This window comes from Delphinus delphis, chromosome 5 (genome assembly GCF_949987515.2).
Source record: "Delphinus delphis chromosome 5, mDelDel1.2, whole genome shotgun sequence".
In the NCBI taxonomy this organism is placed as follows: Eukaryota; Metazoa; Chordata; class Mammalia; order Artiodactyla; family Delphinidae; genus Delphinus; species Delphinus delphis.
This window is the reverse complement of record NC_082687.1, coordinates 53,464,854-53,492,714: the sequence shown is the minus strand read 5'-3', so window position 1 is coordinate 53,492,714 and position 27,861 is coordinate 53,464,854. Positions and strand designations below refer to the sequence as shown.

At 36.9% G+C, this 27,861-nt stretch overlaps 1 protein-coding gene across 4 annotated transcripts in view; it reads left to right on the top strand.

Annotated features, from left to right (window-relative positions):
- Positions 1-10,690: 10,690 nt before the first annotated feature.
- YTHDC1 (YTH N6-methyladenosine RNA binding protein C1) overlaps positions 10,691-27,861 on the top strand; it is a 34,652-nt gene continuing 17,481 nt past the window's right edge. The window contains exons 1-6 of one of the 4 annotated variants that reach the window (XM_060012441.1): positions 10,691-11,052; positions 20,863-20,964; positions 21,332-21,660; positions 21,780-22,212; positions 26,750-26,839; positions 27,300-27,353. In XM_060012441.1, coding sequence (XP_059868424.1) covers positions 11,025-11,052; positions 20,863-20,964; positions 21,332-21,660; positions 21,780-22,212; positions 26,750-26,839; positions 27,300-27,353 — 1,036 coding nt within the window. In that variant the 5' untranslated portion in view covers positions 10,691-11,024. The remainder of the gene's footprint in view (positions 11,053-20,862; positions 20,965-21,331; positions 21,661-21,779; positions 22,213-26,749; positions 26,840-27,299; positions 27,354-27,861) is intronic. The other 3 variants (XM_060012442.1, XM_060012443.1, XM_060012444.1) reach the window with 3 other exon arrangements.

Below are 27,861 nucleotides of genomic sequence, written 5' to 3'. Positions count from 1 at the left end.
AGGCAGGATATTTACCACCCCTACTCAAAGCAGAGTCCAAGCAGTGATCTGACTGTCCTCAGCACCTGAGAAACCAGGTGCTACTGTCTTGTGGGTACTTTCTTGGGCCAAGAAGGGAAAAGCGTAGGAGGAATGTCTTCCAGCTGCTGAAGAGAACTAAGTTTGTACTCATTCAAACAGGGAGAATGGAACAAAAACAGCATTCTTTAAAGAACCAGAAAGTAGAGCACCGTCAGGCGCATTGGACTTCTCAGACCTGAAGGACTGAGCTGGTTTCCAACCCTGGGTTCTTCCTGCTTGACAGATTTAACTCTGTAAACATGAGTTTCTAAGTTTTTCTTCTTCACTGGGCTAGCCGTAAGCAGGTCAGAGAGGTACTCAGTGCCTTAGGTTCCCTTTACCTTTTTGGCTTGTGTCTTTCACAGCACTTGCTACTGATTTTGTAGAGCTCCCAGAATCCTCCTCAACTTGCTCCAGGTCTGTTAGCCTGGATTCCCATTACAGTCCCCCCCAAAAGAGCAGAAGACTAAGAGTGACACTGGAACAATTCTGTCTTGGTATTCAGGGGCTGTCCCTGGGTTCTACAGGATCTATCTCCAAATACAGTCACATTGGGAGTTTGGGCTTCAACATAAGGGTCCTGGGGAGACACAGTTCAGTCCAGAGTAGTACCCTAAGCCAGGATGAGCAAATGAAGGTTGGAGTTACTAGAGCCAAGTTAGGATAACTGTACAGATAGTGTTGACTGCTAGGAACTGGGGCCATGGATAAAAGGACAGAGCCAACCTCTGGTAACCCTGCATGGATGTAGTCACGAAAATAAATGTTTCAACTCTTACTCTACTCTCAGGTCTTCTGTTTGTGCCTTCCGTTGACTGCACTCAAACAAAACCAAGGAAGGGAGCCAATTGGCCAGTCTCTATGGATCAGCTTTCTAAGGTACAGAGCAGGATACAGTGTATGAAAAATGGATCAGGGCAGCCAGAGAGATCCAGCACACCCCTGTGCCAAGATGCTACCAAGAAAAGAGAAGAGGAAAAGAAGGAAAACCCTGAAAGCTCAAGCGTTTACTCAAAAGAAATTTACATCCTCAGTAAAATAAATATAACAATAAGGTCTCATGGGGGTGTTAGATGGATTAAGGGAAGTAAAATACAGGCAGAGTTCAGAGTAGACTCCATATAGTGAGTACTCAGTAAATGTCAGCTATCAACGTTGTTAAAAAGGAAGCAGAACAACTTTGAAATTCCAGAATTCTTTAAATATCCCAGGATTAGATACTTTTTTAAAAAGCTGAGCAAAATTATATTCTTTTTTGGAAGTACTTATATTTTGAAAATTTATTTCCTATTAAAAGGCTTAAACCAATAGAATTTCTGTTAAAGAATGCAAGGCTGCCTACTGTGGTACACTTAAAAACTAAATGAAAACTTGACATTAACATCTTAGTGTAGAAGAACAGTTTCAGGTACCTGGTTTCAAATCAAAAGATTAATACATTTCCAAATTTAAAAATACCCTGTAATATTTAAACAGCCCTATTTTTATTGATTTTTTAAATTAAAACTATAATTGCTGTTAGGATAAATGTTTATTGAATCTAACTCAGAAGCTGGTTGTGAAGTTTAAATGGGATAAGATATGTGAAAGAGAAGTTCTCAGTAAATGTGCTAGTCAAATGTTAGTTATTTTAAGACTACATAATATACTAAATTGTGCAGGCAGCAGTTCAGTGCTATATCAAGGACTCTGCTGCATTATACTCAATAGTTCAGCAATGTTTACTGTGATATATTTAATGTAATCTTTCCTCATGTTTGGGAAGTTCTGGAAGAGCTTCAGGCAAGTCCAATACCAGAAAGGACCAAGTCCTTACTAGGAGCCAAACATGAATTCAGTCAGATTCCAGAAGGTGGTGCAGAATACATATTTAAATATTTTAAATGATTCCTATCGGTGTATCTTTAAGTCTTTATAAACCTATTTCAAGTGGGTTCAGGAAGTTCCCTTCTCTAAGGCTTTCCTTCAGACTCTCTTTTCTAGCCTTCTGCTCTCCTCCTCAGGATTTTGAGCACTTTGGCCTCTTTTTCTCCTAGAGAAAAAGCCTAGAGAGACCCACTTGCCCTTAAGAGGCCTAGGTCCTTCACGAATGTTTTTTTCAGAGTGGAGCAGCTACAGTACAAACAACTCCTCTCCTTTTTTTTTCTACTTTAATTTTTTCCCAACTCTATTGAGGTATCATTGACAAGTAAAAATTGTATATGTTTAAGATCTAAAATGTACTTTAGAAATACAAAGTATTTGTATTTGTACATGTACAAAGTACATGTACTTTGTGAAATGATTCCCACAATCAAGTTAATATACACATCCGTCACTTCACATAGTTATAATTACCTTTTTATTTTCCTTTGATGTGGTAAGAACACTTAAGATCTACTCTCTAAGCAATGGCAAGCATGTATACAATACAGTACTGTTAACTATAGTCACCATGCTGTACGTTAGATCCTAGAATTTAGTCACCTTAAAGCTGAAAGTTTATATCTCTCTTAATAATGTATTCCGTTATTATGTTAAACTTCTTGATGTGCTATTTTATAAAAACACCTCATCCTTACAAGGCATGGGTGAAGATGGGAAAATATAGTGTCAGGAGCAGCAAATCAGGCCCTAGCACATTAGCTCACATAGCAGCTTACAGAGGCACTCAGGCAGGCAATAGAAGAGGGGCTGGGCTGTGAAGGCAAGCTAGGCTTTATGCATCTGGAGATCCAGATAACCATTTCAGTAAAGGATATGAGTCCTATCTTGTGCTCTCCTCTCACCTACACATACTTGGTTAGGAATAGGAAATGCTGTCAAGTCTGCATCAAGCTAGAATGAGCAGAAACAAGGACTCTAGTGGAGAAGGCCAAGAGACAAAGGAGGCTCAGTTTCTCTACAGCTTTGAGCAACTATTTTAAACACAATTGCATAATGCAACACGTTCCATTTAAAAATTTGCCTGACATTCCATGTGTAATTTTTTTAAATGAAATATTTCAGACACTGATGACAGTAATGTAATCCTCATGTGCTCACTAATGTTATTGCTTTGCCATGTATTTCAGGTCTTTCTTGTCTTTAAATAAATAAAGCATATCTGATGAGCTTTTAATCCTCTTTGTACCCCTTCTGAGTTCTATTCCTTCCTCCCTTCCTAGAAATAAACACTGTTTTGAAGATTACTTCTGGTCTATAATTTTGTATTTTTCATACATATATCTATTTCTATAAAAGAATACATAGTATTTTTGTGTGTGTGTTTTTAACATTTAAACAATATTACCATAGCAATCTGAAAGTTCCTTTTTCACTTAACATTATGTGTTTGAAATCTAACCATGTTGGTACATGTAGCTCTTGTTCATTTTTAATGCTGTATTATGTAACTGTATTTGAATATAACAAATTATCTCTACATTTAATTCTGTATTCCATGCCTAGGTATGATTATATCATACTTTATTGATTTATTGATCTATCTGTCTTACTTACTTTATTTATTTTTTTTTTGCGGTACCCGGGCCTCTCACTGTTGTGGCCTCTCCCGTTGCAGAGCACAGGCTCCGGACGCGCAGCCTCAGCGGCCATATCTAACGGGCCCAGCCGCTCCACGGCCGGGGCACGAACCCGTGTCCCCTGCATCGGCAGGTGGACTCTCAACCACTGTGCCACCAGGGAAGCCCCTGTCTTACTTTAATAAGTACCACACTGTCTTGATTACTATGGCTTTATGATAAGTCTTGAAATCAGGTAATGCTGATGCTCCAAAATTGTTGTTTTCCAAAGTTGTTTTGACTATTCTAGGTCCTTTTCATTTCCCTACAAATTTAAATTCACCTTGTCAATTTCTTTTGTGAAAATCCATTGGGATTTTGAATGAGATTGCTTTGAATCTATAGATCAATTTAGGGAGAAGTGACATCAATATTGAGTCCTTCAATGCATGATGAGTATTTTTTCATTTATTTAGGTCTTCTTTCTGTCAACACTTTTATAGTTTTCAGTATTGCTAAGTATTTTATGTTTTTTAATGCTATTGTAAATGTTTTTAAATTTCATTTTCCAATTGTTTGTTGCTATATTTAGAAATATAATTGATTTTTACGTATGACATTGTGTATTACTTATCTAGTGCTATGGAACAGCACACTCCCAAGTTTAGTGGCTTAAAAATAACCTTTATTATCTTTTGCCATTTCTGTGGGTCGGGTATTTCAGAACCACTCAGCTGGGCAGTTCTGGCTCATGAAGTTGAGGTCAGATTAAGGCTACAGTCATATGAAGGCTAATCACCTTGAACTTGTGTAGATTGTATGTTTATGCTTTATAGGAACAACCCAAGTTTTTAAATCCTTTCTAATATGCAAGATGCAACTTCCACATTTTGTTTCCCCTGTGGGTCTTCCTGGGCCTTGGTTTTAGTCTTTGTCTGAGTAGGTCATGATTAGATTTTACTTTAGGCTAAAGTCCTTATTCTTATGGTGTGACCTTTCTGGTGTCTCAGGTGGCTACCTGGGGTATTAGAAGGTATGAATGAGATTTCTACCCCAGAAGGGCTAGATCTCCAAAGTTCCCTCCCACTGCTCCTCCTCTAGCTTTGCTTGTCCCCTAGTATCTCCGTTCTGATATTAACCCAATAGTAACTGAAATCTGGTAATCCATCCTATCATGGTTCTTCTCTCCATATGTATAGCTCTGGGCACTTTACTGCTATCTAAATTCTGTTAATTTCAATTCACAATTCATTACCATCAGTTTAAAAGGAACTTCCCACTTTGGAAGCTGTATTGTATTTTTTAAATAATATTTTGATGATCCCTGAGATCTGAAGAGAAGTTTTGGCTGTATGTTTTTAGTTTACTGATCTTTACTCAGGAAATCATATGTATACATAGACAGCTAAGCCAAAAATCTATTTAGAGTCATTTGGTGCTACACTTTCTGATTAAGTTCACCAACAACAATTGATAAAACAATCCATCATCCCTGAACTACAGAAATGATAAAAATAACAGTAGTTCCAGCTTATTGAACATTTAACTGCCCTTTTCTAACCATTTTAAACATTATAGCAACTCTGAAAATGATTTCTAAGTTTTCATTCATAGAGAAACTAAAGATTAGAGGTTAATTTCTCCTAGATCGCATGCTAGTGAATGGCAGAGCCAGAATTTGTACCAGCTTATTATGACTGCAAAATCTGTGCTTTTACTAAGTACACAATAGTTTACTTGAATGTTCAACAAATCTAGAGTTCAGTCCTTTATAACCCCTATAACTTTTCCTTTTTATTAACATGACTGAAATGAAAACTGCATTTTTTAAACAGTTGTACCCTTGTTCTCACATAAACTTATTTTTTTTATTTTTAAAATTTTTATTTTACATTGTATAGTTGATTAACAATGTTGTGTTAGTTTCAGGTGTAAAGCAAAATGACTCAGCTATACACATACATGTATCTATTCTTTTTAAAATTCTTTTCCCATTTAGGTTATTACAGAGTATTGAGCAGAGTTCCCTGTGCCATACAGTAGGTCCTTGTTGTCATTGATCACATAACCTTATTTTAATAGCAAATATTTAAATATAGAATTCTAATTACATTAAAGATTACTTTCAATTACTTCTTAGTTCTGATAGGATAAATACGGATTAGGGAAAATGGCATTTTGATATCGCCTTAACTTTCTTCGTTGGTTTCTCTTGCTCTGCCTTTCTTTAAAATTATTAAAGAAAATCTAAAATATTTTTAAAAAAAGGTAAAGAGAATACGTTTTTCTATGAATGTATACATATCTGCAGCTCATGAGCTGACTTGTATGATGCCACCCAAATCCCCTTGCCCTATACAAGTTTATTTTGAAATAAATCTCAGATAACATGTCATTTCATCTACAGATATTTTAGTATATATCATGAAATTATGAGAACTATTTTTTATTTTTATTTATTATTTTTTTAAAGAAGATGTTGGGGGTAGGAGTTTATTAATTCATTAATTTATTTTTGCTGTGTTGGGTCTTCGTTTCTGTGCAAGGGCTTTCTCTAGTTGTGGCAAGTGGGGGCCACTCTTCATCGCGGTGCGCGGGCCTCTCACTATCGCGGCCTCTCTTGTTGCAGAGCACAGACTCCAGACGCGCAGGCTCAGTAGCTGTGGCTCACGGGCCTAGTTGCTCCCTGCATGTGGGATCTTCCTAGATCAGGGCTCAAACCCGTGTCCCCTGCATTAGCAGGCGGATTCTCAACCACTACACCACGCAGGGAAGCCCCGAGAGCTATTTTTTAAACTTAACTTATTAAACTAAAAATATTAATAGCAATTCTTTCAAAATCATCATTCACTCAATATTAAGTTTGCTGATATGTGTATGACTCTGTGTGTGTGTGTGTGTGTGTGTGTGTGTACGCAAGTGTATTCACGTATTCAAATCAGTATCTAAGTAAGATCCATGGCATTAGTTTCCTGGGCTGCTGTAACAAAGTACCAGAAACTGGGTGGCTTAAAACAACAGAAATTTATTGTCTCACAGTTCTGGAGGCTAGAAGTCTGAAATCAAGATGTCACTAGGGCCATACTCCCTCAGAAATATGCAGGGGAGAGTCTTTATTTGCTTCTCTTAGTTTCTGGTTTTTGCCTGTAACCCTTGGGATTCTTTAGCTGCGTCATTCCAACCTCTGCCTCCATTCGTCACATGGCCAAATTTTCCATGTGTACTTCTGTCTCTGTGTCTCTTTTCCTCTCTTATAAGGACACCAGTCATTGGATTAAGGGCCCACCCTACTCCAGTATACCCGTATCTTAATTAGTTACATATGAAACAAGCCTATATCCAAATAAGGTTGCAATCTGAGGTACTGCAGGTTATGTCTTCAACATATTATTTGGGGGAACACAATTCAACCCATAACATCCACGTACTACAATTGGTTTACATTTTTTATATTTCTTGTAAGTTTATTTTAGTGTATAGATTACTTACTCCTCTCTATTTCTTTCCTTCTTCATTGCAATTTATTTTCGAAGACATCTGCTTGTTTGTTCTGTAGTTTCCTACTGTCTGGATTTTGCTAATAGTATTTGTGGGGGATAGCTTAACACAGTCACCTGTGCTTTGTCTGTGTCCCAGAGCTCGATTTCTCAGCACAAGCACTGTTGGCATTTGGGTCAGATAGTTCTTTGTTAAAGTGGGAGGCTTTCCTGTGCCTTACAGGATGTTTAAAACCATCCCTGGCCTCCATTCATTATATTCTAGCAGCACGCTCTCTGTTGTGGCAACCACATAGTTCTCCAAATACTGCCAAATGTCCCCTGGGGGCAGAATCCCCCCCCCCCCCCCCCCCCCCCCCCCGCAACCCCTGCTAGAGAACCACTGACAAAAGTCTTGATGAGATCCAGGTTTAGTTTTTTGGCAAGACTGCTTCATAGACAGAATTAGGTACTTCCATCAGGAGGCACATAACATCTGATTGTCTTTCTGTTATACAAATTAGCAGCCATTAATAACCATTGTCTTGATCTGTTTATTTCATAATGGTTATAAAATGGTGATGTCCTACTTCTATCATTGCTTTGCCCTGGCCACATAGTAGTTGGAATACTTCCCTAAAGAGAAACTTCCCTTCATCAACTATTTGTTTGGTAACCCTGAGATACAGTTCTAATTGGAAAGACGGATAAATGATGATTTCTCTTTACCAGTTTTCAAAATAATGAACTGGTTCCCTAGCATCACCCAAAGGGGAATGATGAATTTTTCTGAACTATTATGAATTCAAGGATTTAAACATATTTGATATGTTTCAGTCCAATGCAATTTTATCTTTACAGTTGCTCAAAATGCTCCATAGTTTGATAGGTCTCTGGAATTCTCTGATTACTACTTTCTAATATGAGAAGATGTTCTAGTTTCATATTGCATATTCTCTTCATTGACATTCTCTAAGAGTCTGGACTGAGTCTCCTTTACTCTCCACCCTACATTACCTTCCCGGGGCGACAGAACACAGCTATCAATTTTTTTTTTCTTTTTTCTGAATCCACACACTTCATTGATACATACTTCAATCAGTAATATTGGTCAAAGGTAGGGCAATTGAGAAGGGTGGTGGAGGAAATCTTATTGGAAAGTGCATGCCCTGATTAAAGGCATTAAGCTTCAATAAAAGCACATAAACACTGATGGTTCAAGGAAAGTCTTAGGTCAGCAGGCACCAGTTTGCAACCTGTGCTATATAACTTGGCCCTAGCCTGATGTGATATTAAATATTGTGAAATATATGTTTCAGAGATTTTATATTTTGTTGTCTTCCTCTGAGGAGTGCTGATCATCTTGAACTTGTGTTGGCTTATTTTCACATTTTACAGGTGTGGCTCTTTGGAAAGCCAAAGGTGTTTTCCTTCCTCACGCTCCAGTGGGCTCACCTTTGAAATTCTGTTTCTCTGTAGACCTTATACTGCTTTTGTTTAGGGTTGGGTCCTGATTAGGCCCTTACTCTCATAAGATGTGGCCTGTCCCTCAAACATTATCTCAGCCACTTGCTCTCTCACTCATTATCTGGGTGGCAGCTCATTGGTGTTCTCCTTAGACCCTTGACCACACCAAGGCCTCTTTTTCCCTCAGAGCCTTTGGGTGTGCTGTCCTCTGCCTGGAAGACCCTTATCTCCACCTCTTACTGGGTATCAGTCTCAACTTCACCTCCTCAGAGAGGACTAGTTTTTCTATATAAAAAGCCTCCACCCATTCCCCCCCTACCACACCCTTTGCCATATTAACCTCTTGTTTCTTCCATAGAATTTGTCATGACTTTTAATTTGTTTACTTTTGCTTTGTCTCCCTCACTAGAACATAAACTTGAACTCTTTGAAAAGAGAAACCAGATTCTATACCATGTATATTTTTTAACTCTGGAGCCTATTACAACATTTGGGGCAGGATAGGAATTTAATAAATACTAGTTGACTGAAATAATAAATGAGTGGAACATATATAATGCTTTTCTTGATTCAGCTTCTTCTTACATAACCATTGAATATCAACCTGAATTGAACCATGGGTAATTTTGCCACCTAGGACCTTTTTTTTTTAACATGAAAACCATTTTTCTGCCCACCACCCTTGTCTTTTCTCCCCTTTACCTAGGTTAGGAGGCTTTTAGATCTCAACTAGGCTTTATTTTCCCTTCTCCAGAAAGCTTTCCTTTACTCTATTCTGTACCCTCCAGCAGTCTGAGTGACATGCCCCTAGAAGTTCCAATAACATTCTGAGCTTACTCCACATAAGGCAATGTTAGGTGGTGGCTGGATCCAAATTGCCTTAATTTGAGTCATGTTACTTACTACTACTCATAACTTTGGGCACTTTAATTTCATATTACTTCACTTTCTTTTTATGTAAAATAGAGCTAGTAATATACTAATCTAATTGTGTTTTCAGAAGATGAAATCAGATGTGTAGGTCAAGTGCTCAGAACGGTTCCTGCCAGACAGTAAGAACACACAATTTTTAGCTATTATTTTTACACAGTAACTTCCTGTTAACTTGTCTCTTCCTTATACATACTGAAAATTCCTGAAAGGCAGAAATACTGTCCTATTCATGCTTGATTCCTAAGCATCTGATACAAAGCTGGATTTATATTTACTGAATTGATTTCCTTCTCTCTTCTCCCTTCAAGCCCTCCAGATAGCTCCAAACGAATCTCTATTCGTGTTTTCCCACTACTTAAAATCTTCCCACTGCCTTCAGTTTGGTCTCTACGTTAAAAGGGCAATCAAAGACCAAGACACCATAGATCTGTCCTTCTCTAAACTTGCCATAAGTTTGTAGTTTGTTTTTATGTCTATAACACTGTTACTTTTCTTGTTTTTCTGTTCTTCAAATTTTTTTTCTCTTGTAAACTCAGTTATGGAGCAGCGAAGCAAAATTACATTTTCATTCGTTGGACAATGAACTTTAAGCAAGTTTCCTCGCAGATCTTACCATATCATGTAAAATAATTTTTCGTCACTTCTGTAGTTTTAATTTCTCAATAGTCTGTTTAAATCAACTGTGTACCCCAGGACCTCGATAAATGTTTCAATCAAATTTATGTGAATTACAAAGCTATTTTAAAATACAATATAATTCCCTTCCCCAGTTAAAAACGAAACTAGTAGGCTTTTGTGACAAGTGAGCTGGTTGTGTCCTGTGCTGCCTTTGGGTAAGCCTGTAGCACCAAACAAGAAAGTACATCCGGTACCTAGAGTAGAAAGTGGTGGCTGCAAAGGGACTGGCCCAGACTTGTCCTAAATAAGTCTCCAATTTCCAGAACTGAATCAGGTGTCCCGCGGAGCGACAGAAAGCATCTTTGCTTTGAGGCTGGAAGCTCCGTTAATAGGCGCTTCAGGTGAGAAACCTGAGCCACCTGGGAATACCCAGCGCAGCTGGCTCCCCGTAAACTTGGGAGACTTTTATCGCTAGAAATAGAACTCATTCCAGGGACTTCCGGGCTGCGGGGGGCGGGGCAACGTGCTGACGTTACGTCACGTTCTTGCCTGACCTGCCACCCCGCCCTCTCCGCACTGTGACGTTCCCAGGGAGGAACGAAGCGTAAACAGCGCAGGGCATTTTGGGAGGGGGATTGTTTCACGCAGGAAGCAGGCTCCATTTTAGCGCCGCCCGCTGTCGCCATCTGTTTCCCTTCCCTCCCCGTTACCGCCTCCCGTTCCTAAGCCCCAACGGGAAGGCTGGGCCTGGGGTGGGGGAGGCAGGAGTGAAAGGAGGAAAGGGGAAAAGGGAGAAAGGGAAGAAGTGGGGAGAAAGGGTGGGTCGGGAAGGGTGAGTGGTAGAGGCTAACGTGCGAAGCGCGCAAGCCCAGCGGACGGACTGACGGACACGCCTGTGGTTCTGCTGCCGCGGCTGCGGCGCCCGCGCGAGTCGCGTCGAAGCGGCGGTGGCGGCTGCGGCGGCAGCAGCGGAAACAAGAGGGGAGCAATGGCGGCCGACAGCCGAGAGGAGAAAGGTTAGTGCGGAGAAAGGTGATGGGCGGAGGTGGGGCTCGGGAGTGGGTCGACGGAGCCGTGGTCGTCGTTGTGGGTAGGGGAGGTTAGCTTCCTCCGCGCGGAGCCGGTCTCTCCATCGAGACGCTTGGACTCATTGGAAAAGACAAGGCCTGCCCTTCCGTCCTCGGTCTCCACATAACCTAACACTTCATCTAGCCTTGGATTTTTCTTTAATCCTAATTCCCTTCTTCACTTAACGTTTATGTGTCCTGGGCGCGGCAGAGAGAAGGCCTGTTCTGAGTTGCAGGCCCTTAGGTTTATTTCCTGGTAGTGGTATGCGGATGTAATGCGTATCTTCAAAACAGCCTTTTCTGTTAGGCTGAATTTCGAAAACCCTTAATACCCTTAAAGCTGGTAATCTACTAAGTAAGCATATTTAAGAAGTGATATAGGTAGATAATTTCGCGAAATGTCTACGAGTAACTTATGGCTGTTCTGTTAAATAGGCAAAGTGGCAAGAATGGCCTGTTTGGTTCCTCAGATACTTATTTTGGAAAACGTGATGTTTGAAAAGATGATTATGTGATTTAGGCCAGGCAGGAAAAATCCTGGCCACTATTGTGATAGACACACGTTGTGCGTAGTTCCTAGAGGGTACAACCAGGAACAAATGGATACAGTTTGTAGAGAGTCGGAGGGCTACAGTTACTTTAAATATGGGAAGAACTGATGTTGCCAGAATGAAATGTCATGTCTTTTTAAATACCGACCTTCCAAGCCCTGGAAATGTTAATGTAGATCCTGAATCAGTACAAGTCTGGAGAGTGGTCTAGATTGGATGGTACGTTGAGGTTTTTTACAACCCTAAGATTACCATGATAGATTTGGCAAGGTTATGGTTGATAAAAATCTGGCCAACTGCTGTCCTGTATTTTACGGATCTACTCTTTTGTGTGGCTAATTGATTTGGGGGAGGGAGGATTTGTTAAGTGGGCTGTAGAGTCAAGTTCCATTAGACTTGTGACCTCTCATTTTTCTCCTTGAAAGAGTTTTCATGAATCAGTGAACTGCTCAATAATAGGGACAGGCTTGGGCAACGGAGTGGGTGGGAATATGTTTAAGATATGGCTCCTATCTCAAAGCAACTCGGTGATTAGGTTTTAGTAGTTCAATTTTCCTTCCTTAAACGAATCCTAAAAAGCCTCTCCCTTCCTTTTGAGAAGTCCAGAAGGAATGTGATCATAGGATTACATGGTGTTAGTGAATAAAAGAAACTGCTTTTAATTAGTAGTAAAGTAGTATTAAGTAGATGATTTTAATCAGGAAGAATTAATTCAGTCAACATTTGATTGTTTCAGAGTGTAATCTATGATCTGTGTGTATGGGAGTGGGTGGTGGTTGTGGTGGGTGAGATGAACTAGATAAAAAATGAGTAAAAGCTCAGTACTTCTCAAGAGTTCAGTGTCTGTTAAGGTGAACATAGTTGTTAAGTCATTTATGGAGTAGACACAATATTGTACACGGAGGAAAAAAGTAGGTGATGTTTTATAAATTTTGTTTCAGAAACGGATTTAGTGATGAAAACGTCTAAATGCATAAACTTTGTAACTATTATTGGGAAGTAGTAATGCCACCTATTAGCAATACTCAGGATAAATTGTCCAGCTTCTGAAAGGCCTTCCATTTGTGTAGTTTTTAAAAAATTAATTTTCATAATTCAGCTTCATTTCAGAATTTATGATGTAAGTACTTATAGTTTAAGATTGTCTCTAGTTTACTGGGAAAGCTAGCAGATACATACCTACTGGAATTGCTTATTTAATTTTGGAATGAGCAGATTTCTAGAATAACCCACTTTGCATGTATGGAAACTGAGGCCTAGGGTGTCTCACTTTCTTGATCTTTGTCAAACAGCTAGAATAATAGCCAGAATTAGAATTAATGCTTGACTCTTTCTTTTCATGTTGAACAGGGAAAAATGGGAAGCTAAGTACTTATTGTCATCAGTAGGATGACAATGAAACACTAGGAAATTGTAAAGGTAAACCCTGTCACAAATCTTAGACATGTCACAAACCTTAAGTCCTTTCTTGAAAGATTCCGTAAGTGGTGTAAGATCTTGATAAGAAATGAGTTTAAGTTGCAGAAATTTGCTATAAATCACAGAGCAGTTACAACACTTCAGTTATAAAGTCCTTGGATTATTGGGCTTTGCACATTAGCTGTGTAATAAGCAGACATTACCTTCTATAAATGCTTCTGTAATACCCATACCTAGAAAGTGAAGCCTATAACTGGAGAATTTGCCAGCTTCCTGATTCCTGTGGTGATTGTCCAAAAAGTAGATGTGGAAGATGTTGGAATGTTGGTGGTATTAACTAGTGTTAATTGCCATTTTTCTATGTTTTCCATTATAAACACCTGGTTTATATTTTATTTCTTAAGCTCTTAAAAATTTCTCTCTGAAGAACAGTTATACAAGTTTAATGTATCTAAAATGTGGATAATGAGGTACCACTTTTGAAAGTAACATGTTTTCTGCATTACCAGACTGGAAGCTCCATGAAGGCCAGGAGTATGTCTTGTTTACCAGGTTCCTGGTGTACAGTAATTATGTCTCAGTGCCTCGAATAAATGATTTAGAAGATTGTAAATCATTAGCTCAAGGTTGGACTTCATTAATGACTGACTAGTTATGACTAGTTATGTGATATTTGCTATTGATGTCCAAAGTTAAGAGTTTCCCAGTTTAAATTATATACGTACACACACTCATGCAGGCAAATACATATAAATATATATGCATGGTTATATATACACACATATATGTGTATACACACTGTAGCCCTCACTATAGTAAGTCCTTAGGGTTAGATTGACTTGGTCCACTTTAGTTAGGGCTTTGTAAAGCATAGAGTATGTATTTGATATTCCGATATATTTGTTTTACCCATAATAGAAGTAGGAGAAAAAAATTACAAATGCCCTCCTTAGACTTCAATTGTATGCGTTTTGGAAGACAGGAAATTTGGATGGTATAGGAAATCCAAGTCTCTACACTTCTTGAAGAATGACGGTTTTGAGTGACAAAAAAGTAACTGAGAGACTGGTCTAATGTACAATACAACAGAAGGGGAGGCTCCAGGAAATCTTGCTACGTTGCCAAACCCGACTAAAACTACATTAAGTGAATTAAAATAAAAACTGTAATGTATTATGGTGCCCTGTATTGGAAAACAAAATAAGTAGTATATTTAAGTACCCAGTTTTTTGTTTTTTTTTTTTTTCTTTAAATATTTCAGGTCTTAGTCTGATGCTGGATCCTGAAATAAATAGTACTTTGTATCTCCTAACCCAGAAGCTTCCTGGGTCAAAAAAATGAACTGCGTCTCAGATAAAGGTTAATTTTCTACACTGATATCCCTGGAGTTAAGGTTTGTGGCCTTCGTGGGCCAGGAATTTCAAGGTTGAGGTGTGATTCTGGTAGAGTGGAAACAGCATTAAATTTGGATTCAGAACTGAGATTTAAGTCACAGTACTTTAATTCTTTGGGCTTCATTTGGGATATTTTTTGTTTCCTTGTTTTGCTTCCTATACCCATGGATCTGTACCTCTTTCCCAAAACTCAGTTTGTTAATAATATCGATAGTTTGTGATAACTAAGATTATGCTTGCTTAACAAGTGATGATAATGAAGTCCGTATAAAAACATCATATATTGTGAATGCAAAACGTTCACAGATTATTGCATTTCCATAGAGGAATCAAGCTAGCAGTAGCCTGCTTTGTTTTGTTTTTAATTGAGGCAGCATTTAAAAGACAATTTCAAATAAAAGTCTGAATTTGGGAATCCTCTCGAAAATTTGTAAGATCCGACATAGCACTTGTATTCGGTCAAGGCAGTTAATCCACTTGAGTTGAATAGGCTTGTCCCCTTTAGCATTCCTACTCTTCCACAAAGTATCATATATACTAAAACTGAAGTTTGGTGTCCCTGTGCCTCAGTGTCTTGAACCTTAAATTTTCTTGCAGTTATTTAACATCAGTGTTGTTCAGGAGTTGTGGGTTTATATGCATTCTAGGGTCAGGCAGATAAAGTACTTACTTAGTACTGTAGGTAATGGTGAGTGTTAGGTTATAGACAGTAAAGGAGTAAGCATGGTATATGTTCAGGCAATATTAGTAAATACACTGATGTATGGGGCATAAACCCAGATTGTCTCATGCAAAACTATGACATAAGTTACCTTCTCTGTGTCTTAACATAAGACTATCAGGACTGCTCCATCTGGTTTTTTTCAGATGGGAGTCTGGGCCCCTAGTGATCAAATAGTCTTTTTTTTTAAATGTAGGGTCTGGATTTTTATATTAAATTCTTGGCACTTTCAAAAACAAAGCATCCAAGAGCTAGATTCATCCTACAGGCTGTTAGTGTATAACTTTGAATGGATTTGAACTTTAGCTGTAAATGGAAATACTGTTTGTTTGTGTTTCATTTGAGTTAATTTGTTGCACTGACATATTGTGGAAAAATTCATTTTGTTGTGGCATCTAAAACACAATTTTCAGGGTTTTAAAAGGATTTTTTTAAAAAGACTGTATAGTTCTTTATATAGACTTCTCAAAAAAAATGAAGTGCTTTAACTGTAGAAATACTGCATTTGAGTTATTTTTTATATAGAATTCTTAACCTGGCATTTGCTAGCCTTTGTTCATTTTATTGCTAATATTCTTAAGGTGCTGCTGTCAAACTACTGTGAAGAAATTGTATATGTACATATCACTATACAGAATAATAATGCTAAATTTCAGGATAAAGTGAGTGATTTAAAACATTAAAGTAGTTTAAAGAGAGTCACCCTAGAGAACCGGTGGATGTTACTTTATCTCTTAAAGACATAGTTATTTCTTTCTAAAAAGGATATGCCAGTGATAGATAGTCTTTAATAGTAGTAGCTTCTGAGACTACTAAAATAATCTTTCTTTATAACTAATTCATTTTAAATTGAAAACATGAATTAAAATATATACAAACTCCTTTCTCTAGCCAATGAATGAAGTGGTCAGAGGAAGCAGCTTGTTAGCTTTATAACCCAATACTATGAACTCTCTCACCTTTTTAAACCAGATTTTGGTTTTTAAGAGTACTCCTTATATTTATAATTAAAACCCCTAAGTTTAAGCAAAACTAAGCAGGTGGTGGTAGTTTTGAAAACATCTATCAAGTATTTAACATTTCAACCAACAATAGGTGGAGTCCATAGCTCCTCTCTTTGAACCTGAGTAGACTTTTGTGATTGTCTCTGAATAAAATACTGTGGCACTGTTGCTGAGCTTCTGCCTAAACCACCATGAAAGCTCTAAACCACCATGAAAGAGGTCGGCCTACGCTGAAGCTGTCATGGGGGAGAGTGACCATAGAAAGGAGTGCCCTAGGAACCCCAGCTGTTCTGAGACTTCCCAGCCAAGGTATGTGAATAAGCAAGCCTTCAGATGATTCTAGCTAACCCTTAACTGCAGCCACGTGAGAGACCCTAGTTGAGCCTCAGAACCATAAGCAATAATAGTAAATAACTGTATTGTTTTAAGTCACCAAGTTTTTGGGGTAGCATGTTAAACTTACAGCAGTAGATAGTAGGAACATTTATGCATTTGTCTTATTGAGAAAAGAGGATTTTATTTTATGTGCTGGACCAGATTTTGTGTATCATGTACCCTAGTCATTAACAAAAGGTTCAGAAGCATCAAATAACTGCCCTGTCCACCCCCTTCCCTTCCCCAAACACTGATCTTTTTATTCTAAATGCCTCTTTTCAGAGGTGAAGAAACTGGAGCTGAGACTGGGACTTTCCTAAAGATACCTAGCTCTTAAATGATGACCTCGATTTTCTTGCTTCCAAATACAAATCTCTTGCTCCTATGTATCATATTTCAGCAAATATATAAGCGATTTCCGTGGTGGAGAGAAGTAAATTAAAATGTGATCTTTTATTATCGGGGTCAGATAGAAAATAATATTTTAGGCTTTGTGGGCCACATAAGGTCTTCGTCATATATTCTTTCCTTTTTTTTAAGACACAACCTTAAAAATGAAGAAACCATTTATATCTTGCCAGTCAAAAATAGGCCATGGGCTGAATTTGTCCTGCAGGTCTTATTAGTTGGCTGATACTGTGATAAAACCACAGTTAGGTTTTTTTTTTTTTCCACAGTTAGGTTTTTGATGTCATAGACTATAATATGGATAAAAATTTGTAGACCATCAAGTGAGGATGTTATGGTTGATCTTAAAGTAAATTTAAGGTGCTATAATGTTGGTAATATGGAGCTTTCTGGTGCACTAATTTGGAATTGATCTACTAGTGCACATGACCTTTCAGTGATACTTTGTAGTTTTGTTTTCTTATATTTTGTTTGAAGATGCTTATTTTATAATAGCCAGGACATGGAAGCAACCTAAGTGTCCATCGACAGATGAATGGATAAAGAAGATGTGGCACATATATACAATGGAATATTACTCAGCCATAAAAAGAAACAAAACTGAGTTATTTGTAGTGAGGTGGATGGACCTAAAGTCTATCATACAGAGTGAAGTAAGTCAGAAAGAGAAAAATAAATACTGTATGCTAACACATATATATATATGGAATCTAAAGAAAAAAAAGGGTTCTGATGAACCTAGGGGCAAGACAGGAATAAAGACGCAGACATAGAGATGGACTTGAGGATACAGGGAGGGGAAAGGGGTAAGCTGAGACAAAGTGAGAGAGTTGACATATATACATTGACATTGACATATATACACTACCAAATGTAAAATAGATAGCTGGGGGGAAGCAGCCGCATAGCACAGGGAGATCAGCTCCTGCTTTGTGACCACCTAGAGGGGTGGGATAGGGAGTGTGGGAGGGAGACGCAAGAGGGAAGAGATATGGGGATATATGTATATATATAGCTTATTCACTTTGTTATACAGTAGCAACTAACACAAAATGTAAAGCAATTATACTTCAATAAAGATGTTAAAAAAAAAAAAAGATGATTTTAATGTCCCCCATCTGATTTAACCGTAAATTTAGAAAGCCTGAACTCTAGACGTGTGAATTTGCTCAACTTGAATTTCTGAGCTTCTGTTTCTTTATCTGCAGAGTATTGGATCTAAAACATACCTTGTGTATGTCATGTATGATATGTGTGAAAGTGATAAAATGTTAGAAAAGCAAGTATTGATTAATATTTTAAAATTTTGTAGATGCTTTCTAAAACTGCAACCAATCTTTGAATTTGACTAATAAAATTATTTGTTAAAGCTTTTTAAGACAGTAATACCCTTTTTATAGGGAAACCATGATTTAGGCATGTCTGAAATTTAAATTGATTAATTAACCTGCACAGTTATTTCATTCTGTGTTTAGCATGTCTGGATTTAGCATGTATAAAAGTTCATGTGAATGTTCAGGCTTTTGAAGTGGATATTTCTAATCAAGAACTAGTATTTCATGAAAAGATTTGTGTAGCACTGTATTTACTTAATTGCCTATTTTGCTGTCCTAGTTGTATGTTTTTTCTTTTGCTTCTACAGATATCTTATTTTTCAAGATCTGTTGGACCCACTTTTTACTGACTAGAGAGCTTTGACCTAAGAATAATTGAATATCTGAAAAACTTGGGTTTTAAAAAATCAAATTGTATGTTTTTATTTTTTATTTACAATATAACGTCCAAAAATTGTGTTTGCCACCATTCAGGTCTTCAGGGAATTTCCTCAGTGAAAACATGAACCCAGAGGATGAGAGAAGCCTTTTTGGTTGGCATATCTTGATTTTCAGTACCATTTAAGAAAATAAGTAAATAAAAATGATAACAGTCTGTATAGTATATATTCATTTTAGAAAAATGGTAAAGTACAGAAAAGCATTCTTACCAAAGAAATCAGTTACGATGCTATTCCAAGCATAGGTAATTTTCAGTGTTTTTTTTTTTAATTTTTATTGGGGTGTAATTGATTTACAATGTTGTGTTAGTTTCAGGTGTACAGCAGAGTGAATCTGTTATACAAATACATATATCCACTCTTTTTTAGATTCTTTTCCCATATAGGCCATTACAGAGAGTTGAGTAGAGTTCCCTGTGCTATACAGTAGGTCCTTATTAGTTATCTATTTTATATATAGTAGTGTGTATGTGTCAGTGTTATTAAGTAGCAGCAGTGACTCCAAGCACAGAGGAAGATACATTGTTACCTTTTCCATATCCTGTGTAACCTTGCTTTCCTTCTTATTATGCCTACATTATCTGTTTTAGTTCTCTTGAGTCACTGATTTCTGTCCCTCTTGGGGGATATTTGAACTCCATCTAACCTGTTCATAGACCTCAGGTTAATAATCCTTGCTATAATTTTAGTGGGCTTTCCTTTTTGGCTGGAGCTGTGATACAATTGTCCTATCTCATCAGTTTTTATGATTTTATACCTCTCTTTACGTCACCTTAGATTTGGAAGATATTTTTTGATGCCAGGATATTTAGTGTCAAAACATTTACCATTAGCTTTAGTGCCTTATTTGAAAAAAAAAATCAGTTTAAAGTAGTAAATACATAGTTGCATGTATTTCTAAGACTTATTTTATCCAGTTGGACTGGGTTGGGGGTAGGGAAGGCGATGGGGTAATAAAACTGAGTTCTAAATTTTCACAATCATTGACTGTATCAATTACAGTCAAGTTTCCTTGTCTGAACAAGTTATACTTTTATAGTCCATGCCAGCAGCCTCAAATGTTTTTGATTGTGTACCCCGTCAGTAATTTTCTTCTTTTAACTTACTTGGACATTATTTCAGACAAACAGGATAGCTGTAAGGATAGTACAAAGAATTCTTTTGCTTTTCAGCCACGTTCCACAAATGTTAACATTTTTACCACATTTGTCTTTCTGACTCATTCTTTCTCCCTCTTTTGTCAGTTGTAGACATGATGCTTCTTTGCCCCTAAATAGTTACGTATGTATTTCCTAAAAAGTAGAATTCTCTTTTACTTAACTATAGTACTATCAAAATCAGGAAATTGACATTGATACTTGTAATCTACAGATCTTGTTTAGATTTCACTAGTTTTTCAGTTGTCTCAGATAATGTGCTGTGTCAGTTATTGTATCTTTTAGTCTCCTTTAATCTGAAGTATTTCCTTAGTGTTTGTATTTCATGAATGAACTGTGACATTTTTGGATGCCTCTAAATTTAGGTTGGTTTGATGTTTGTTTACTCATGTATAGCTTTAGGTTTTGCATAGGAATATCACAGAATTTTTCTATTCATAGTGCATCATTCCAGGGGTTCCATGTTGTTGATTTGACCCACTGCTAGTGATGTTAATCTTGATTGCTTGGTTAAGCTGGAGTGTGCCAGATTTCTCGACTGTACAATGGTAATAAGTATTCTGCCCGGAGTACACAATCTTTGATAAATGTATGTTTATTTAAATATTATACACATGTATTTTTATTATTGTGCACATTTTAAAGCAGGTACAAACATTAGACATTAAAGGATGAGCTACAAATACAGAAGGTCTCACTTTTTCTTTTTGTACCCCAGTATATCCTTTCATACCTTATGGATTATATATACTCCTGACTTTGTAGATCAGAGCTGTGCATCATATCCTTTACTTTATATCGTTTTATAGGAATTATTCTTGTGTCTTGATCCTGAAATAAAAGCTCCTTGAAGGTTATGTTCTCATACTTCCGTAACCTCAACACAGTAAGTACTCAGAAATAAATGCTTAATGTTAATGATTTTTCCCTGTTACTTTTTAATCTTTTGCTTCCAGATGGAGAACTTAATGTTCTAGATGATATTTTGACTGAAGTACCAGAACAGGACGATGAACTCTATAATCCAGAGAGTGAACAAGATAAAAATGAGAAAAAGGGTATGTAAGATTTCTATTTTTGTTAAAATAGCAAAGTAGAGATCAGTTTCTTAAGAAAGAGTCTTTGCTTTTGTACTTATTCCTTGAGGCACTTACCACCAAAAGCACAATCATGAGAAGCAGTGGTACCCAATTCCATGTGAATGAGAGTAATATGTTTTTTTCCAAACGCGTGAAATGTCTCATGTATTTATTCCAGTGTTTGAAAGCTGTGTTTTCTTTATGATTAACTTTGGAGTAAAGGTATTTCAGAAAACATTTTAAAGAAGTGAGGCTTTTATTCTCTTATATATTTACCTGTTAAACTTTGGTGAAATAAGTCTAATACCCAAATTCTTATATATATTTTTTTCATTGTATTTTTAAGGTTCAAAAAGAAAAAGTGACCGAATGGAATCTACTGACACAAAGCGACAAAAGCCTTCTGTTCATTCAAGACAATTGATTTCTAAGCCACTGAGCTCATCAGTTAGCAATAACAAAAGAATGGTTAGTACAAAAGGAAAGTCAGTCACAGAGTATAAAAATGAGGAATATCAAAGATCTGAAAGAAACAAACGTCTAGAAGCTGATCGGAAGATTCGTTTGTCAAGCAGTGCCTCCAGAGAATCTTATAAGAGTCAATCTGAGAAAACATGTCTGCGGAAAAGGGATCCTGAAAGGAGGGTCAAATCCCCTACACCAGATGGTTCTGAGGTAGTAAATATTATTGCAGATATAATACAGAAAGCAGTTCTTTTTGAGGCTAGAACTATTTATTCACTCTGACCTTGTCTGTTATATGACTGCTGATTCCCTTTTTCTTTAAACATCAGAGAATTGGGCTTGAAGTGGATAGACGTGCAAGCAGATCCAGCCAGTCTTCCAAGGAGGAAGTGAACTCTGAAGAATATGGCTCTGACCATGAGACTGGCAGCAGTGGTTCTTCTGATGAGCAAGGCAACAACACTGAGAATGAGGAGGAAGGGGTGGAAGATGTGGAGGAAGATGAAGAAGTAGAAGAAGATGCAGAGGAAGATGAAGAGGTGGATGATGATGGAGAGGAGGAAGAGGAGGAAGAAGAAGAGGAAGAGGAGGAGGAGGAGGAGGAGGAGGAGGAGGAAGAAGAAGAATATGAACAGGATGAGAGAGACCAGAAGGAAGAGGGAAATGATTATGACACCCGGAGTGAGGCTAGCGACTCCGATTCTGAATCTGTTTCCTTCACGGATGGGTCTGTCAGATCTGGTTCAGGAACAGACGGATCAGGTACTAATTTTTATATGTAAAGATTTGTCTTTTTTTTTTTAATTGTTTTTTTTCTTGAACATGTTTAAATTGAATTATAAAATTTTTGAGGCAATGGGGGGGATGTTAGTAAGACTGTCCTGTGATTTTTTTTTTTTAATAGTGTGCTTTTGAGTATTATAAATGCACTTGAATAAGATTTACATATCTTAGTAAAGGCATTTCCCAGCTACAAATTGATTGTATTATAAATACACTAGTCTGATTGTTTCTCTATAAGGAAATGTATTTGAGGTTTTAATGTTATAAATTCTTAGATTTCCATACTAGTCAACAACAGCTTATTTAAACACTGATGTACTTGAAGTATATTCATATGGAACCTGTCTGCTAGGTATTAAAATATTTTCATGTTAAATGCCTCTAGATTTCCATCATGTGGCAACAGAAACCAAAATAACTTTCTTTTTCTCTTGGGAGCACAAACTTTTCTTTCATTTTTGTACCTGTGGGTTGACTGACGGGCAGGGTCTCCAGAGGGCTGGGTGTAAAGGTACCAGATGGAAAATAAGAGTATAAAATTATTGTGGAGAGACTGGGTAAGAGGCATCTTGGGTCATTCCTTCAATGCTACATGCCCTGCCACTTTATCTGACCCATGAGACTTGAATATGAGAATGGTAGGTAGTTGCAGTCATTAGACTGAGGGAGCCCTCTTTTGGGGGGAAGTTCAGAGGGTAGAGCAACGAGAGGCCAGGGTACTTAGAGACCGCTGGTCACTCTGTGATGATTATACTCATGGCTGTCTTATGTAAAGATGCAGCCAGATCTCCTACATAGGCCAAATGTACTAAATATTGGAATACAAGAAAAATTCTATTCTTTTGATATATATGATAGTTAAATGTCATTATTATAGAATTTTATCATTTTAGTGTAGTACATTGTTAGTAAACCATATTTTTGATATAGTGTAAATGATAAGAGCAAATGACCAGGTATTTTCTAATTGGCAGCTGAAGTGCTTCTAGCCTTTTCCTCACTAGAGTTCTAGGTTTGGGAGTTTAGATAGGTTTTGACAGGGGGCTAAAGAGTTAAACTGAATAGATGAGTAGGGTTTGATATAAAAAAAAAACTTGTGGAATCTTTAATTCTACTATCCCATCATACTTTTTGCAAACTGATGGGATATACGTTTTGTAATTTATGATAATGGATAGAGAACAAAAATTGCATTGGCAATATGAATGAATGTTCATTTATTGTGGAGAATGTGTCAAACCTGTAAAAGTAGGGAACATTTTATTATAGGAATCTTCTTTTTGGTGTCCCTGTTAAGAACGATATTTCTTAGACTTGAACGTTTATCCTGTTTAAGTCAAACGAGGGAGACATATAAATACGTAGGGCCTGAAATAATGTATATTTTTAATAAATTCCTAGATGCTGATACTTAACAAGATACTTATTCATACTTTATGTTTTTTGTGGATTAGACATTTCAGATTGAATGGTAGCCAATAGTTTTATAAAACCTGGATATTAAAACTGTTAAGAGACTTACTGTTATAAAAGAGATACCTGCCTGGAACTCTTACTTTCCATATTAAAGGAAAATTTGTGGCTTTTCTTTGGAAGAGCTCTTATGTGGAACATTTTTTAAAGACTGTATTTAGTATGCAGGACATTATTATTTTTATTTTGGAGTGGTTTCTCTTTATAATAATGTGTGAGAGAAAAACGGGGTGGATCTGGAACTCCACCAGAGGTAAAAAATGTTTTTAAAGATTTTTAAATACAAGGGATCACAGTTTAGTTTTTGTGTCTTGAATTTTCTAGATTCCAGTTTATTTTACCTTATTTTTTCTCAAAATTTCAGTAATTTCCTTATAAAAGTGACATACTTGGTGGTTGTTAAAGGTTTATTTGTTAGATGACTTTCTTTTTTTTTTTTGCGGTATGCGGGCCTCTCACTATTGTGGCCTCTCCTGTTGCGGAGCGCAGGCTCCGGACGTGCAGGCTTAGCGGCCATGGCTTACGGGCCCAGCCGCTCCGTGCCATGTGGGATCTTCCCGGACCAGGGCACGAACCTGTTCCCTGCATTGGCAGGCGGACTCTCAACCACTGCGCCACCAGGGAAGCCCTCAATTGTTTTTTTGACCTGAGAATAATAATCGGGAGAGGAGATCATAAACTTAAGAGCAGTGAAGGTTATTTATACAAAAAAGATAATAAATTCTTGGAGATTTTTCATGGTAATGCTATATTTAACATTACATAAAAATTGTTGGGCGAGATCTTACTTCTGCTTCTATTATATTTCCTGCATCTTTTTTAAAAAAAATAAATTTATTTATTTATTTTTGGCTGTGTTGGGTCTTCATTGCTGTGCGCGGGCTTTCTCTAGTTGCTGCGAGCAGGGACTGCTCTTCATTGCAGTGCATGGGCTTCTCGTTGTGGTGGCTTCTCCTTTTGTGGGGCACGGGCTGTAGGCAAGTGAGCTCGGTGGTGCATGGGTTCTAGAGCGCAGCCTCAGTGGTTGTGGCGCATGGGCTTAGTTGCTCTGCGGCATGTGGGATCTTCCCGGACCAGGGCTTGAACCCGTGTCCCCTGCACTGGCAGGTGGATTATTAACCACTCCACCACCAGGGAAGTCCCTGCATCATCTTGGTGAGAGATTCTTTTAGTACTTAGAACCGTAAAGTATTATTTTTAAACAGCAGCAAGAGATATATTACCTTTGTCATCAATTTATAATGCTTAGATCCCTAACTATTCAAAGAGGAAAAGAATAAAAGAAACATGCTAGAATTTTTGAAAGAAATAATTAAAAAAATTTTTTTTAAAGTTATTTTTCTAATCTCTTTCATGTACATGTCATACTCATTGATTCAGTGAATTCAGTTCCTTCTGTGTGCCAAACACTATATAAGAATGTGTAGTCAGTGAACAAAACAGACATAGATGAGAAAGAGATTTGGGATATGACAAAAACTCCTGTTATCTGTTTGGACGAGATTCTCAGTCATTTTATACTAAAAGGCTTCAGTCTATTCTCTTGAAGTCTTATAGTTTACCCTGAGGGAGAGGATTTTAAAACTTAAAGGTCAGGTATCATTCAAGGCCAACAAACCTGTAAATAAATGCTTTTCTCTATAGCTAGTTATATAAATTTCATTATGTTCCCAAGTTGCTAGCTTTAAATGGGCCTGGCTTTGAAGTTGTGCCAATATGTACTGCTTTGCCTTTCCTTTTTGCCTTAAGTTAGGAAAATCAGCATCATTTACAAGCTTCTTGTTAACATCTATTTGCAGAAGGAATTAGTAGTAAATTACAAAGGGAAAAATGCTTAAACTAAAAGCATTTTTTAAAACTCCTTGGAGTTTTCCATCTTAAACTAGTTTAAACCTAGAATCCCCTTTCAAGAATAGAAGTAAAATATCTTTTCTATTCTCTTGCTCATGGCTTGTACTTTCAAGTTAGAAACTAGGTTCTGCCACTCAGGAACTGTGGGACCCTAGCCAAATTGCCTAACCACACCACTAAGTTGAGGTTTCCTTTTCTGTAAATGAGAATAATGGGTATTATGTATCTCATGAGTTTGTTATGAGGATTAAGGGAAATAATTTATTTAAAGCTTTTAAAATAGGAGTTTGTATGAAAGATCATTGATTATTATTTTTCAACATTCTGTTAACTTTTATAAAAATAAGTATATGCATTTTCTCCCATCATATTCCTTCTAGCTGAAAAGTAAAGGTGCTTATAGTGGTGTAATTAAAATACCAACAGAGACAGGAGAGTCTAATTCCATTTTAGGCCCTCATTTATATGCTTCCAAATTAAGCCTGAAATGGTTCTTATAGGTAATGCAAAAAAACCTCTTCTGTCTACTGAAGATTCCCAGCTTTTTAATAGAAATACATAGACTATCGCTGAGATTTTAGAGATAAATTTTAAATTGAATTTGAAAATAAGCAGTAATTCAGGAAGGAAGTGGTCAGGAAGAATGGAATTGAAGATACAAAAGCAAGCAGTGGCAACCAGAAGGGAGTCGGTAATTTACTATAGCGTAATTTAAAAAAAAAAATTGAAAGGCTTTGGGTTCTGGGGTTCATCAGACATCTAAGATAGAATCAGAGTTGGAATTGTGATGAAGAATGATAGTATACTTTTTAAAAAGAGGACTTAAAACAGTGGTACTTGGTTCATAGAAGGGAACACTGTAAATTTAATTGAAAGAAAAGTTGTGTTTGCTTTGCAGAATTTTTTTCTCTTTTAAAACTTTAAGACCTTTTATATATAGGATAAGTAGTTCTTAATTATAGCTGTGTATTTTTATTTGATTAAAGTTGGTGGGAGAAATAACAAAATGTCCTTAGTATTTGAACAGTGTCTGAATTGGAACATCTTAGGAAATTGAGGGGGTCAGGAAGGATTAGTAATGAATAATACTTAGGGATTATGCAAAATCCAGATGCATGGTGATACATTCTTGTTTGACTAACGGTACCTATATTGTAATGTTTTTAAGAATCTTGTCTGAATTCTTTTTTAGATGAGAAAAAGAAGGAAAGGAAGAGAGCTAGAGGCATATCTCCTATTGTTTTTGATAGAAGTGGAAGCTCTGCATCAGAGTCATATGCAGGTATTCTCATTTTATTTGTGATCATATCTGACTGATTCTAATGTAATCTGCTGTAAAAAGTGTGTGGAGGCTGTAGTTTAGCGTGAACTTGTTAATATTCATTAGTATTGATTTCTGGCATGTTCAGTGTAATAAATCTAGAGGAAACTAAGCTTTTTCTTATTATTTTAATCCTGTTCTGTTACTGCTTAAGTGGAATTTCACTTTTTTTTTTCTTGGAAGATGATGATTCAGTGACTAGTTTTCTGAGTGAGAAACTGTTCAAATATTTTTAAAAACATCCAAACAACCCAAAAAGCAAAACACTCGTACACATTGAGAAGTATTTTTTTTTGTGTGTGTGGGTGCGCCAGGAAGAATAATTTGTCTTGAATGAGAACTTTATGTGACAAGACTGTAGAAATTTTGTCTTATCTCTATTAAAGCTCAATCTGAACAAATGTACTTTGGCTAAATACAGGTTCAGAAAAGAAGCATGAGAAATTATCATCTTCCGTTCGTGCTGTCCGAAAAGGTATCATTTAAATTTGAAATTGTTTTCATTGCATGCTTCCTTAAAAGTCATTATTTTGCCTTATTGGTTCTCCATTAATAGTTGGTTTTAATGTAGTAATGTTCTGATATATTACATTAAGGGAAAAAAAATAATTTAGTCTTACACAGAGCTCCATGTTCACTTCTTACTGGGTATCTTTTAGAACAGTAGCGGAGATTTTAGGACATCTTAACAGTTTTTGGACAGAGTGGATGGTATATATATTTTAGTAGCATAATGGTCTATTAGTAAATTTTAAATGATTAATGTGATAAAGATCTATAAAATTTATAGCCATTTTCACACTTAAAAAATATGGATCTGATATATTAGAACATTACTATATTAGGTTTGCCTTCTTGCAAAATGCTGGTGTCTTTCTTAGCTTTGCTTTATTTTGTGTTGTGGCTTAGCTTTCTAGGTTGAATGGGTGATTATGAATTTAAAAAGTTTAGCTGGGTTTTGGAGGGCTGATTTCAGTTAGTAC